Source organism: Somniosus microcephalus, unplaced genomic scaffold (genome assembly GCF_052327205.1).
Source record: "Somniosus microcephalus isolate GS21.2 unplaced genomic scaffold, FLI_Smic_1.0 unresolved_chr7, whole genome shotgun sequence".
NCBI lineage: Eukaryota > Metazoa > Chordata > Chondrichthyes > Squaliformes > Somniosidae > Somniosus > Somniosus microcephalus.
The window spans coordinates 30,284,533-30,296,763 of record NW_028225185.1 but is presented as its reverse complement, the minus strand read 5'-3'; the positions used below and the strand labels follow the sequence as shown (position 1 = coordinate 30,296,763).

Here is a 12,231-nt window from a genome sequence, read left to right as displayed (position 1 = left end):
TTCTGCAATTGCCTCTGTGACTTGCATCATTCCTGCCTTCGAGGCTGGGTGACTGGCGCTGTCCCAAGGCTGTACATAGATACCGAGTGGGACGGGCCAGGCGTCAGCCTCCAGTTTCTGTTCCCTCCAAGCCTGCAGCTGAAGAAGGAAAGAGCTCTCCTTTCTCTGGCCCCTTTCCCCACCTCAGGACGTCCCAGAGCGCTTCACAGCCAATGAAGGACTTTTTCCTGAAGTGTGGTCACTGTTGTAATGTGGGAAACGCGGCAGCCAATTTGCGCACAGCAAGCTCCCACAAACAGCAATGTGATAATGACCAGATCATCTGTTTTTAGTGATGTTGGTTGAGGGATAAATATTGGCCCCACGACACCGGGGAGAACTCCCCCCTGCTCTTCTTCCAATAGTGGCCGTGTAATCTTTTACATCCACCCGAGAGGGCAGACGGGGGGCCTCAGGTTTAACGTCTCATCCTGAAAGACAGAACCTCCGACAGTGCAGCGCTCGCTCAGTACCGCCCCTCCGACAGTGCGGGGCTCCCTCAGTACTGCCCCTCCGACAGTGCGGCGCTCCCTCAGTACCGCCCCTCCGACAGTGCGGCGCTCCCTCAGTACCGCCCCTCCGACAGTGCGGCGCTCCCTCAGTACTGCCCCTCCGACAGTGCGGCGCTCCCTCAGTACCGCCCCTCCGACAGTGCGGCGCTCCCTCAGTACCGCCCCTCCGACAGTGCGGCGCTCCCTCAGTACCGCCCCTCCGACAGTGCGGCGGTCCCTCAGTACCGCCCCTCCGACAGTGCGGCGCTCCCTCAGTACCGCCCCTCCGACAGTGCGGCGCTCCCTCAGTACCGCCCCTCCGACAGTGCGGCGGTCCCTCAGTACCGCCCCTCCGACAGTGCGGCGCTCCCTCAGCACCGCCCCTCCGACAGTGCGGCGCTCCCTCAGTACTGCCCCTCCGACAGTGCGGCGCTCCCTCAGTACAGCCCCTCCGACAGTGCGGCGCTCCCTCAGTACCGCCCCTCCGACAGTGCGGCGCTCCCTCAGTACCGCCCCTCCGACAGTGCGGCGCTCCCTCAGTACCGCCACTCCGACAGTGCGGCGCTCCCTCAGTACCGCCCCTCCGACAGTGCGGCGCTCCCTCAGTACCGCCCCTCCGACAGTGCGGCGCTCCCTCAGTACCGCCCCTCCGACAGTGCGGCGCTCCCTCAGCACCGCCCCTCCGACAGTGCGGCGCTCCCTCAGCACCGCCCCTCCGACAGTGCGGCGCTCCCTCAGTACCGCCCCTCCGACAGTGCGGCGCTCCCTCAGCACCGCCCCTCCGACAGTGCGGCGCTCCCTCAGTACCGCCCCTCCGACAGTGTGGCGCTCCCTCAGTACCGCCCCTCCGACAGTGCGGCGCTCCCTCAGTACCGCCCCTCCGACAGTGCGGCGCTCCCTCAGTACCGCCCCTCCGACAGTGCGGCGCTCCCTCAGTACCGCCCCTCCGACAGTGCGGCGCTCCCTCAGTACCGCCCCTCCGACAGTGCGGCGCTCCCTCAGTACTGCCCCTCCGACAGTGCGGCGCTCCCTCAGTACCGCCCCTCCGACAGTGCGGCGCTCCCTCAGTACTGCCCCTCCGACAGTGCGGCGCTCCCTCAGTACTGCCCCTCCGACAGTGCGGCGCTCCCTCAGTACCGCCCCTCCGACAGTGCGGCGCTCCCTCAGTACCGCCCCTCCGACAGTGCGGCGCTCCCTCAGTACCGCCCCTCCGACAGTGCGGCGCTCCCTCAGTACCGCCCCTCCGACAGTGCGGCGCCCACTCAGTACCGCCCCTCCGACAGTGCGGCGCTCCCTCAGTACCGCCCCTCCGACAGTGCGGCGCCCCCTCAGTACCGCCCCTCCGACAGTGCGGCGCCCCCTCAGTACCGCCCCTCCGACAGTGCGGCGCTCCCTCAGTACCGCCCCTCCGACAGTGCGGCGCAGCCAATATTTATCCCTCACCCAACATCACTAAAACAGATGATCCGGTCATTATCACATTGCTGTTTGTGGGAGCTTGCTGTGCGCAAATTGTCTGCCGCGTTTCCTGCATTACAACAGTGACCACACTTCAAGAAAGTCCTTCATTGGCTGTGAAGCGCTTTGGGACGTCCTGAGGTGGGGAAAGGCGCTGGAGAGATGGGAGTTGTTTCTTCGTCAGAGACTTCGAAGTTTTTATTTGAAGGAATCCCCTCACTCATGGGGGAGCCTGCATTTTGGGTCTCGCGTCTGGTCTCCTGCCCCAGGTGCTAGGGTCACAGGTGAAGGGTGGCCAATGCAGGGGTTGGGCGGAGGAACATGAGGGCGATTGGCACCTCTCGCCCCAGACCCCAGTGTCTCCTTGATCTTCGTGGCAAGGCATCCCACCAATAAAGGAAGAGGACGGGGGCGGGATTAGTTTGGCAGGCAGAAATCGCTCCCCTTAAACTAAATACCCGTTCAGCCGCAATAGATTGTGTGACTGTTGTGATTGTGTGTCCTCCCAGAGTCCTGCTGATCTGCATCGCCTTGCTGTCTGCCTATTCCATCCACTTACTCCTGAAATCTGCTGGTTATGTCGGTAAGTGAGTGGCAGTTTTCGTCCCCCCCCCCGTGTCCCATCTCGCACCCAGTCCCGTTCACCCATCACCGCATCTGTGCTCGCCGACCTACACTGGCTCCCATTCAGGCAACGCCTCGATTTTTCAAAAATTCTCCGTCCACGTGGTCGAATCCCCCTGTGGCCTCCTCGCCACCCCCCCCCCCGCCCCCCCCATCCTCCCTATCTCTGCAACCTCCTCCACCCTCCGAGATCCCTGCGCTCCTCCAATTCTGACCTCTCGCGCAACCCCCCCCGATTTCCATCACTCCGCCATTGGCGACCGCGCTGGGCCCTAAACTCTGGAATTCTCTCCCTAAACCCCTCTGCCTCTCTCCCCTCCTTCAAGACGCTGCGTAAAACTGACCTCTTTGACCAAGCATTGGGTCACCTGTCCCTAATATGTGGCTCGGGGTCAAATTATTGTCTGATTTACGGTCCTTTCGGGGTAATATTGGTCGCGAGGCGGAGAGGTTTAGGGAGGAAATTCCAGAGCTTAGGGCCCAGACGCGGTCGCCAGTGGCGGAGTGATGGAAACCGGGGGATGCGCGCGAGAGGCCGGAATTGGAGGAGCGCCGAGATCTGCCAGGAGTGTGTTGGAATAGTCGAGTCTAGGAGGCAACAGTGGCACAGAATGAGGGCTTCGGCAGCAGATGAGCTCAGGCAGGGGCGGAGACGGGCGATGTTACGGAGGTGGAAATCATAGAATCATAGAAATTCACAGCACAGGAGGAGGCCATTCGGCCCATCATGTCCGTGTCGGCCGACAAAGAGCTCTCCAGCCTAATCCCACTGTCCAGCTCTCGGTCCGTAGCCCTGTGGGTTACGGCGCTTCGAGTGCCTATCCAAGTACTTTTTAAATGTGATGAGGGTTTCTGCCTCGACCACCCTTTCAGGCAGTGAGTTCCAGACCCCCACCACCCTCTGGGTGAACAAAGTTCCCCTCAACTCCCCTCTAATCCTTCTCCCAATGACTTTAAATCTCTGCCCCCTGATTATTGACCTCTCTACTCAGGGAAATAGGTCATAGAGTCATAGAGTAATACAGCACGGATAGAGGCCCTTCGGCCCATCGTGTCTGCGCCGGCCATCAAGCCCTGTCTAATCTAATCCCATATTCCAGCATTTGGTCCGTAGCCTTGTATGCTATGGCATTTCAAGTGCTCATCCAAATGCTTCTTAAATGTTGTGAGGGTTCCTGCCTCCACAACCCTTTCAGGCAGTGAGTTCCAGATTCCAACCACCCTCTGGGTGAAAAAGTTCTTTCTCAAATCCCCTCTAAACCTCCCGCCCTTTACCTTGAATCTATGCCCCCTTGTTATTGACCCTTCTACTAAGGGAAAAAGCTCCTTAGTATCCATCCTATCTATGCCCCTCATAATTTTGTACACCTCAATCATGTCCCCCCTCAGCCTCCTCTGCTCCAAGGAAAACAAACCCAATCTGCCCAGTCTCTCTTCATAGCTGAAGCGCTCCAGCCCTGGTAACATCCTGGTGAATCTCCTCTGCACCCTCTCTAACGCAATCATATCCTTCCTGTAGTGTGGTGACCAGAACTGCACACAGTATTCCAGCTGTGGCCTAACCAGTGTTTTATACAGCTCCATCATAACCTCCCTGCTCTTATATTCTATGCCTCGGCTAATGAAGGCAAGTATCCCATATGCCTTTTTTACCACCTTATCCACCTGTTCCGCCGCCTTCAGGGATCTGTGTACTTGCACACCCAGATCCCTCTGACCCTCCATCTTGCCTAGGGTCTTTCCATTCATTGTCCTTCCTATCCACTCTATCCAGGGCCCCTCATCATTTTATACACCTCAAATTAAATCTCCCCTCAGCCTCCTCTGTTCCAAAGAAATCAACCCCGGCCTACGAACATGAGACATAGGAGCAGGAGTCGGCCATTCGGCCCCTCGAGCCTGCTCCGCCATTCAATGAGATCATGGCTGATCATCCAAATTCAGTACCCTGTCCCTGCCTTCTCCCCATATCCCTTGATCCCTTTAGCCTTAAGAAATATATCTAACTCCTTCTTGAATATATTTAATGAATTGGCCTCAACTGCCTTCTGTGGTAGAGAATTCCACAGGTTCACCACTCTGGGTGAAGAAATTCCTCCTCATCTCTGTCCTAAATGGCTTACCCCTTATCCTTAGACTGTGACCCCTGGTTCTGGACTCCCCGACCATCGGGAACATCCTTCCTGCATCTAGTCTGTCTAGTCCGGTTAGAATTTTATAAGTTTCAATGAGATCCCCTCTCATTCTTCTAAACTCCAGCGAATATAAGCCTAATCGAGCCAAAACACACTTCATACGTCATTCCTGCCATCCCAGGTAATTGGACTAAGACTTCTTTACTCCTGTACTCGATCTTTCCTCATCGCTAAAATCCTCCAGTCCTGGCAACATCCTTGTAAATCTCCTCTGCACCCTCTCCAGTGCGATCGCTGTGCAGCAGGCGGTTAAGAAGGCAAATGGGATGTCGGCCTTCATAGCGAGAGGATTCGAGTACAGGAACAAGGATGTCTTGCTGCACTTGTACAGGGCCTTGGTGAGACCACACCTTGAGTATTGTGTGCAGTTTTGGTCGCCTTATCTGAGGAAGGATGTTCTTGCCATGGAGGGAGTGCAGCGAAGATTCACCAGGCTGATACCTGGGATGGCAGGAATGACGTATGAGGAGAGATTGGGTCGATTGGGCTTATAATCGCTGGAGTTTAGAAGAATGAGAGGGGATCTCATTGAAACTTATAAAATTCTGACAGGACTGGACAGGCTAGATGCAGGGAGGATGTTCCCGATGGCGGGGGAGTCCAGAACCAGGGGTCACAGTCTAAGGATAAGGGGTAAGCCATTTAGGACAGAGATGAGGAGGAATTTCTTCACCCAGAGAGTGGTGAACCTGTGGAATTCTCTACCACAGAAGGCAGTTGAGGCCAATTCATTAAATATATTCAAGAAGGAGTTGGATATATTTCTTAAGGCTAAAGGGATATGGGGAGAAGGCAGGGACAGGGCACTGAATTTGGATGATCAGCCATGATCTCATTAAATGGCGGAGCAGGCTCGAGGGGCCGAATGGCCGACTCCTGCTCCTATCTTCTATGTTTCTATGCATCACATCCTTCCTGTAATGTGGGGACCAGAACTGCACGCAGTGCTCTAGCTGTGGCCCAACTAGTGTTTTGTACAGTTCGAGCATAACCTCCCTGCTCTTGTATTCTGTGAAGCCGGCGGTCTCGGTGATGGAGCGGGTATGTGGCAGGAAGCTCCTCTCGGGGTAGCATCGATAATTATTCATCCCAGTAAGGCCTGTTATCTCCTTGTTTAGGAATCCGCGCCTACGAGCAACTGGGGCACAAAGCGTTTGGACAACCTGGGAAGATCGTCGCCGCGGTTATCATATCCGTGCACAACATTGGAGGTGAGGAAGCCAAACACACGTTCTTTGTATAAACAGCAGAAAACGCTGGAGAGAGAAACAGTCAACGTTTCAGGTCGAACTGAGGAAAAAAAGCAGGAAATGGAACGGATTAAAAAGCAAGTTTAGGGGGCTGGGCAATGGGGGAGGGGATGAAGGAACAAAATGGAAGGTCTGTGAGAGGTGAAGAGACATTAAGGGATATTCAAGGCGAGACGAGATGGCAATAGGACAGGTAAAGAGACAAAGAACTTCCCTTTTGATCAGTCTGGTGAATCTTCGCTGCACTCTCTCATAGAAACATAGAAGATAGGAGTAGGCCATTCGGCCCCTCGAGCCTGCTCCGCCATTCAATGAGATCATGGCTGATCATCCAAATTCAGTACCCTGTCCCTGCCTTCTCCCCATATCCCTTGATCCCTTTAGCCTTAAGAAATATATCCAACTCCTTCTTGAATATATTTAATGAATTGGCCTCCACTGCCTTCTCTGGTAGAGAATTCCACAGGTTCACCACTCTCTCTCTGGGTGAAGAAATTCCTCCTAATTTCTGTCCTAAATGGCTTACCCCTTATCCTTAGACTGTGACCCCTGGTTCTGGACTCCCCAACCATCAGGAACATCCTTCCTGCATCTAGTCTGTCTAGTCCTGTTAGAATTTTATAAGTTTCAATGAGATCCCCTCTCATTCTTCTAAACTCCAGCGAATATAAGCCCAATCGACCCAATCTCTCCTCATACGTCATTCCTGCCATCCCAGGTATCAGTCTGGTGAATCTTCGCTGCACTCCCTCCATGGCAAGAACATCCTTCCTCAGATAAGGCGACCAAAGCTGCACACAATACTCAAGGTGTGGTCTCACCAAGGCCCTGTACAACTGCAGCAAGACATCCTTGTTCCTGTACTCAAACCCTCTCGCTACGAAGGCCAGCATACCATTTGCCTTCTTAACCGCCTGCTGCACCTGCATGCTTACCTTCAGCGACTGGTGCACAAGGACACACAGTGTTATAAATCTCATCATCACCAAGAAACTACTCATGAAGTAACACTGGACGGCCAGCTGGCGGCGCCGTCCAAGGAGTATAAACACTCGGGCGTGGGCCCAGCTTGCCCAGGGACATTTTGTAAGACAGGAACTAGTGAAGTACAACTAGACCTCCATGTTCTGAAACAAGTTGATTAAAGCCTTGCTTTACGCTCAAACCAAGTGCGTAGTGAGTTTTATTACGTCACCCAGGTCTCGTTGCACTTCCCCTTCTCCCAATCTATTGCCGTTCAGATAATAATCTCTCTTCCCTACCCTTAGATGGGCTTAGTTGGCCGGGCTTGTGTGCCTGCATACGGGACTGGAAAGATGTGCACGAAACGCAGGCCTCGATCCTCGTGGCCCGACAGGGACGCTGCTGATAAAGCCGGAACCACTTCGCACCGCAGCAGTGGGAGCTGGTCCGCTCTGCTGCGGAACTGCCGCTCGGCCTCGCCGGCCCTGCAGCCGCCGCGCAGAGATGGTGGGCGTGCGGCTGAGCGGCCGCCACGCGGGCGGTTTCCGGGGACGCTTCTCGTCCGCTCCGGCGGAGTGGCTCCCGGTGCTCGCGCCCCTCAGTCTCCACCATGCCGGAGTGCTCCGGCGAGATAGAGTCATCGAGTCATACAGCACGGAGAGAGGCCCTTCGAGGGGCCGAATGGCCGACTCCTGCTCCTATTTCGTATGTTCTTAATCTGCCGCCAGACACCAATGAGTGTAACCTCTCTCTCTCGTTTCATTTCTCAGCCATGTCCAGCTACCTCTACATCGTGAAATATGAGCTCCCTCTCGTCATTCAAGCCTTCCTTCAACTGCATGAGAGCAATGGGTGAGTCATCGCAACAGCTGCAGGCCAATCAGCCCCTCCAGCCTGCCAGAACATGAGAATTAGGAGCAGGAGTCGGCCATTCGGCCCCTCGAGCCTGCTCCGCCATTCAATAAGATCACGGCTGATCCTCGACCTCAACTCCACTTTCCCGCCTGATCCCTCGATTCCCCTCGAGTCCAAAAATCTCTCGATCTCAGCCTTGAATAGACTCAACGACTGAGCCTCCACAGCCCTCTGGGGCAGAGAATTCCAAAGATTCACCGCCCTCTGAGTGAAGAAATTCCTCCTCATCTCAGTCCTAAATGGCCGACCCCTTATCCTGAGACTGTGACCCCTGGTTCGAGACTCTCCAGCCAGGGGGGAAACAGCCTCTCAGCATCGACCCTGTCAATCCCCCTCAGAATCTTATATATTTCAATGAGATCACCTCTCATTTTTCTAAACTCCAGAGAGTATCGGCCCAATCTACTCAATCTCGCCTCATAGGACAATCCCCCCCATCCCAGGAATCAGTCTAGTGAACCTTCATTGCACCGCCACCAAGTCAAGTATATCCTTCCTCAGATAAGGAGACCAGAACTGTGCACAGTACTCCAGGTGTGGTCTCACCAAGGCCCTGTACAATTGTAGCAAGACTTCCTCACTCTTATACTCCAACCCCCCTTGCACTAAAGGCCAACATGCCATTGGCCTTCCTTATTGCTTGCTGTACCTGCAGGCCTTCCTCCTTGTAAACTGACACTCGGAACACTTCAGAGCAAATCCAATGCCTTATTACTGCTATCGTACGACGGAAATGGGATGTCTAACACAAACGCAAAAATCCAGTCGAGTTCAGCTCTCCATTCGACGGCCCCTTGTGACGCCAAGTGGAGAAACGAGGTGCCCCCTCCCGCGGCCGGTCTCGGTGGGCGGGTTGGTGCGCCGCGGTCCACGGGCTGTCCCCTCGTCTTCCCGCTTGCCCGGCGGGTGGCCCCGGCGCGGATCCGGTCGAGCGCTGCCCGCCATCTCCGAGGGAGGGGGGAGCCGGTGGGTGGGGTGGGGGGGACCCTCTGCTGCTGGGCCTGCGGCGAGGCGCGGGTCCTTTCCGTCGCGGGCGTCCCACCACTCCGTCCCTCTGGACAGCGGGGGGACGAGACCGGCCTCGCGCCGGCGTTGACTGCCGTCTCCAACAGTGGCGACGTCACGCCCTTTCACGGTGGGTTTTCCGCCCCCCCGCAAGGCTCAACCTCGCTCATGATTCTCCCCCCCCCTCCGCAATGTGGGACCTTGGTGTGCATGTCCGCAGATCCCTGAAGGCAGCAGGACAGGTAGATAAGGTGGTTAAAAAGGCATATGGGATACTTGCCTTCATTAGCCGAGGCATAGAATATAAGAGCAGGGAGGTTATGATGGAGCTGTACAAAACGCTAGTTAGGCCACAGCTGGAATACTGTGTGCAGTTCTGGTCACCACACTATAGGAGGGATGTGATTGCATTGGAGAGGGTGCAGAGGAGATTCACCAGGATGTTACCTGGGCTGGAGCGCTTCAGCTATGAGGAGAGACTGGACAGGCTGGGGTTGTTTTCCTTAGAGCAGAGAAGGCTGAGGGGGGGACCTGATTGAGGTGTACAAAATTATGAGGGGCATAGATAGGGTGGATAGAAAGGAACTTTTCCCCTTAGTAGAGGGGTCAATAACCAGGGGGCATAGTTTCAAGGTAAGGGGCAGGAGGTTTAGAGGGGATTTGAGGAAAAACTTTTTCACCCAGAGGGTGTTTGGAATCTGGAACTCACTGCCTGAAAGGGTGGTAGAGGCAGGAACCCTCACAACATTCAAGAAGCATTTAGATGAGCACTTGAAACGCCACAGCATACAAGGCTACGGACTAAGTGCTGGAAAATGGGATTAGAATAGACAGGGCTTGATGGCCGGCGTGGACACGATGGGCCGAAGGGCCTCTTTCTGTGCTGTATAACTCTATGGTGTTCTTAACTGGAAGGAAGCCTGTTGTTTGGAGTTGAAAAAGTGTGTAGAGCGAGAGGTAATCCTGCGCCAGAGCTGGTCACAGGAATACAGGATTTATGATGCAGGAACTGAAGGTATTTTTGAACATGTGAGGGACATTGTGGCATGAGACAGTTATTTTTAACCGTGGATTTCTGGAACATTCTATCCCTGCGCCATGCCTGACTGATCCAAGAATCGGTTAGATTGTGAGAAATTAATGACACAAAGCTCTCTCCTCACCACCCCCCACCCCTGCTCCGTGACCGACAACACCACCTCATGTTTATCCGGTGCCTTTAAACCAGTGAAAGCTCCCAAGGCGCTTCACGCGAGCGAAAATCAGACAATATTTGACACTGAGCCACATAAGGATACGTTAGGGACTGGTGACCAAAAGCTGGGTCAGAGAGGTCGGTTTTAAGGAGCGTCTTAAAGGAGGAGAGAGAGAGGCGGAGAGGTTTAGGGAGGGAATTCCAGAGCTCGGGGGCCCTGGCGCGGTCGCCAATTGTAGAGTGATGGAAATCGGGGGGATGCGCGAGAGGCCAGAATTGGAGGAGGGCAGAGATCTCGGAGGGGTTGTGGGGGCTGGAGGAGGTTACAGAGATAGTGAGGGGGCGAGGAGGGATTTGAAGACGAGGATGAGAATTTTCCAAATCGAGGCGTTGCCGGACCGGGAGCCAATGTAGGTCAGCGAGCACAGAGGGTGATGGGTGAACGGGACTGGGTGAGAGTCGGTGCGACAGCCACTCCTCAGTGTGGCAGTGAGATACACATGGAGCAGGAAGGTTCCAACCTTGGTGTGTGTTCATCGCAGCTACGGTGTTGATAGGGAGCCATTGTTGGCCTCACTGAATCATGCATTGGGGAGTTGGGCTCGGAGGAGATCATCGAGGGCCCCTGATTCTAACCACTATTGACTGACCACTGCTGGACGGAGGTCAGCCCCCTCGATGGTTGAATAACTGACGCCTACAATCTGAGCCAAGGGCTGGAGGCGGGAACTGTACAGTGACACCCAACATAAGTCAACTCGTAACGTGCTTCATTATTCCTTGAACCTTCATTGCACTGACCTACACTACTCCCCCTCTCTGCCCTCCTTCCGACAGTGCGGCGCTCCCTCAGTACCGCCCCTCCGACAGTGCGGCGCTCCCTCAGTACCGCCCCTCCGACAGTGCGGCGCTCCCTCAGTACTGCCCCTCCGACAGTGCGGCGCTCCCTCAGCGCCGCCCCTCCGACAGTGCGGCGCTCCCTCAGCGCCGCCCCTCCGACAGTGCGGCGCTCCCTCAGCACCGCCCCTCCGACAGTGCGGCGCTCCCTCAGTACCGCCCCTCCGACAGTGCGGCGCTCCCTCAGTACCGCCCCTCGACAGTGCGGCGCTCCCTCGGTATCGCCCCCTCCGACAGTGCGGCGCTCCCTCGGTATCGCCCCCTCCGACAGTGCGGCGCTCCCTCGGTATCGCCCCCTCCGACAGTGCGGCGCTCCCTCGGTATCGCCCCCTCCGACAGTGCGGCGCTCCCTCAGTACCGCCCCTCCGACAGTGCGGCGCTCCCTCAGTACCGCCCCTCCGACAGTGCGGCTCTCCCTCAGTACTCCACTGGGGGGAGTGTCAGCCTGAATTGCGGGCCTCGAGTCTGCGGAGTGGGAGCAATGACTGGGAGCGCGGCTGGTACTGTCTAAGCGAGACTGGAGCGAACTGGCCCTGCCTGCTCTAATGTCACGCTGACTAAATCCACAGGCAGGTGCAAGCCCTGATCCTTTGGCAGCTGGGAAGGACTATGGCCCGCACCCCCCTTACGCGAGGCAGCCATTGGCCCACCACACTGAAGAAGGCCACCTGGCCAACCAGCTTTGGCGACCCGCCAAGCAAGGGTTGGCGTCTTTGGGAAAGCAACAGCAGGATTTTTTTCATGGGGGTGCGCGGGAGGGACAGGGAGCGTGGGGAATGGGTTAAATTGCTCGGCTGCTCCCTCTGAGGGAGACCAATTGCCAACAGAGCTGGAGCCAAGAGCCAGCGAGGATTCCTAACTATATATGGAGCATTTGGAGCTTCCAGCTGGAACCCTCGACTGCATTCACACGCCCCCCCAGCCAAGGGCGAGTTACAGCGAGAGGCAAAGCTCGCCACCTGCTTCCGTCCTGTGTCACCCGCAAGGTTGCTGTGGTAAAATGGCGGGGGTGGTGGGGGGGGGGGGAGGCAGGCTTTTAACTCCTTCCGAACAGCTCGGAAATGCTGGCCCAACTCCCAGCTCAATAGAAGAGAGGACTCGCATCTCTCCAGCGCCTTTCACCCACCTCAGGACGTCCCAAAGCGCTTCACAGCCAATGAAGGACTTTTTTTGAAGTGTGGTCGCTGTTGTAATGTAGG

At 56.1% G+C, this 12,231-nt stretch overlaps 1 protein-coding gene across 6 annotated transcripts in view; it reads left to right on the top strand.

Moving 5' to 3' along the window:
• The window catches only part of slc38a5b (solute carrier family 38 member 5b), a 106,358-nt gene that overhangs the window by 61,589 nt on the left and 32,538 nt on the right, over positions 1-12,231 (top strand). For all 6 annotated transcript variants that reach the window (XM_085978874.1, XM_085978872.1, XM_085978870.1 and 3 more), the window contains exons 5-7: positions 2,498-2,571; positions 5,926-6,018; positions 7,791-7,872. In XM_085978874.1, coding sequence (XP_085835000.1) covers positions 2,498-2,571; positions 5,926-6,018; positions 7,791-7,872 — 249 coding nt within the window. The remainder of the gene's footprint in view (positions 1-2,497; positions 2,572-5,925; positions 6,019-7,790; positions 7,873-12,231) is intronic.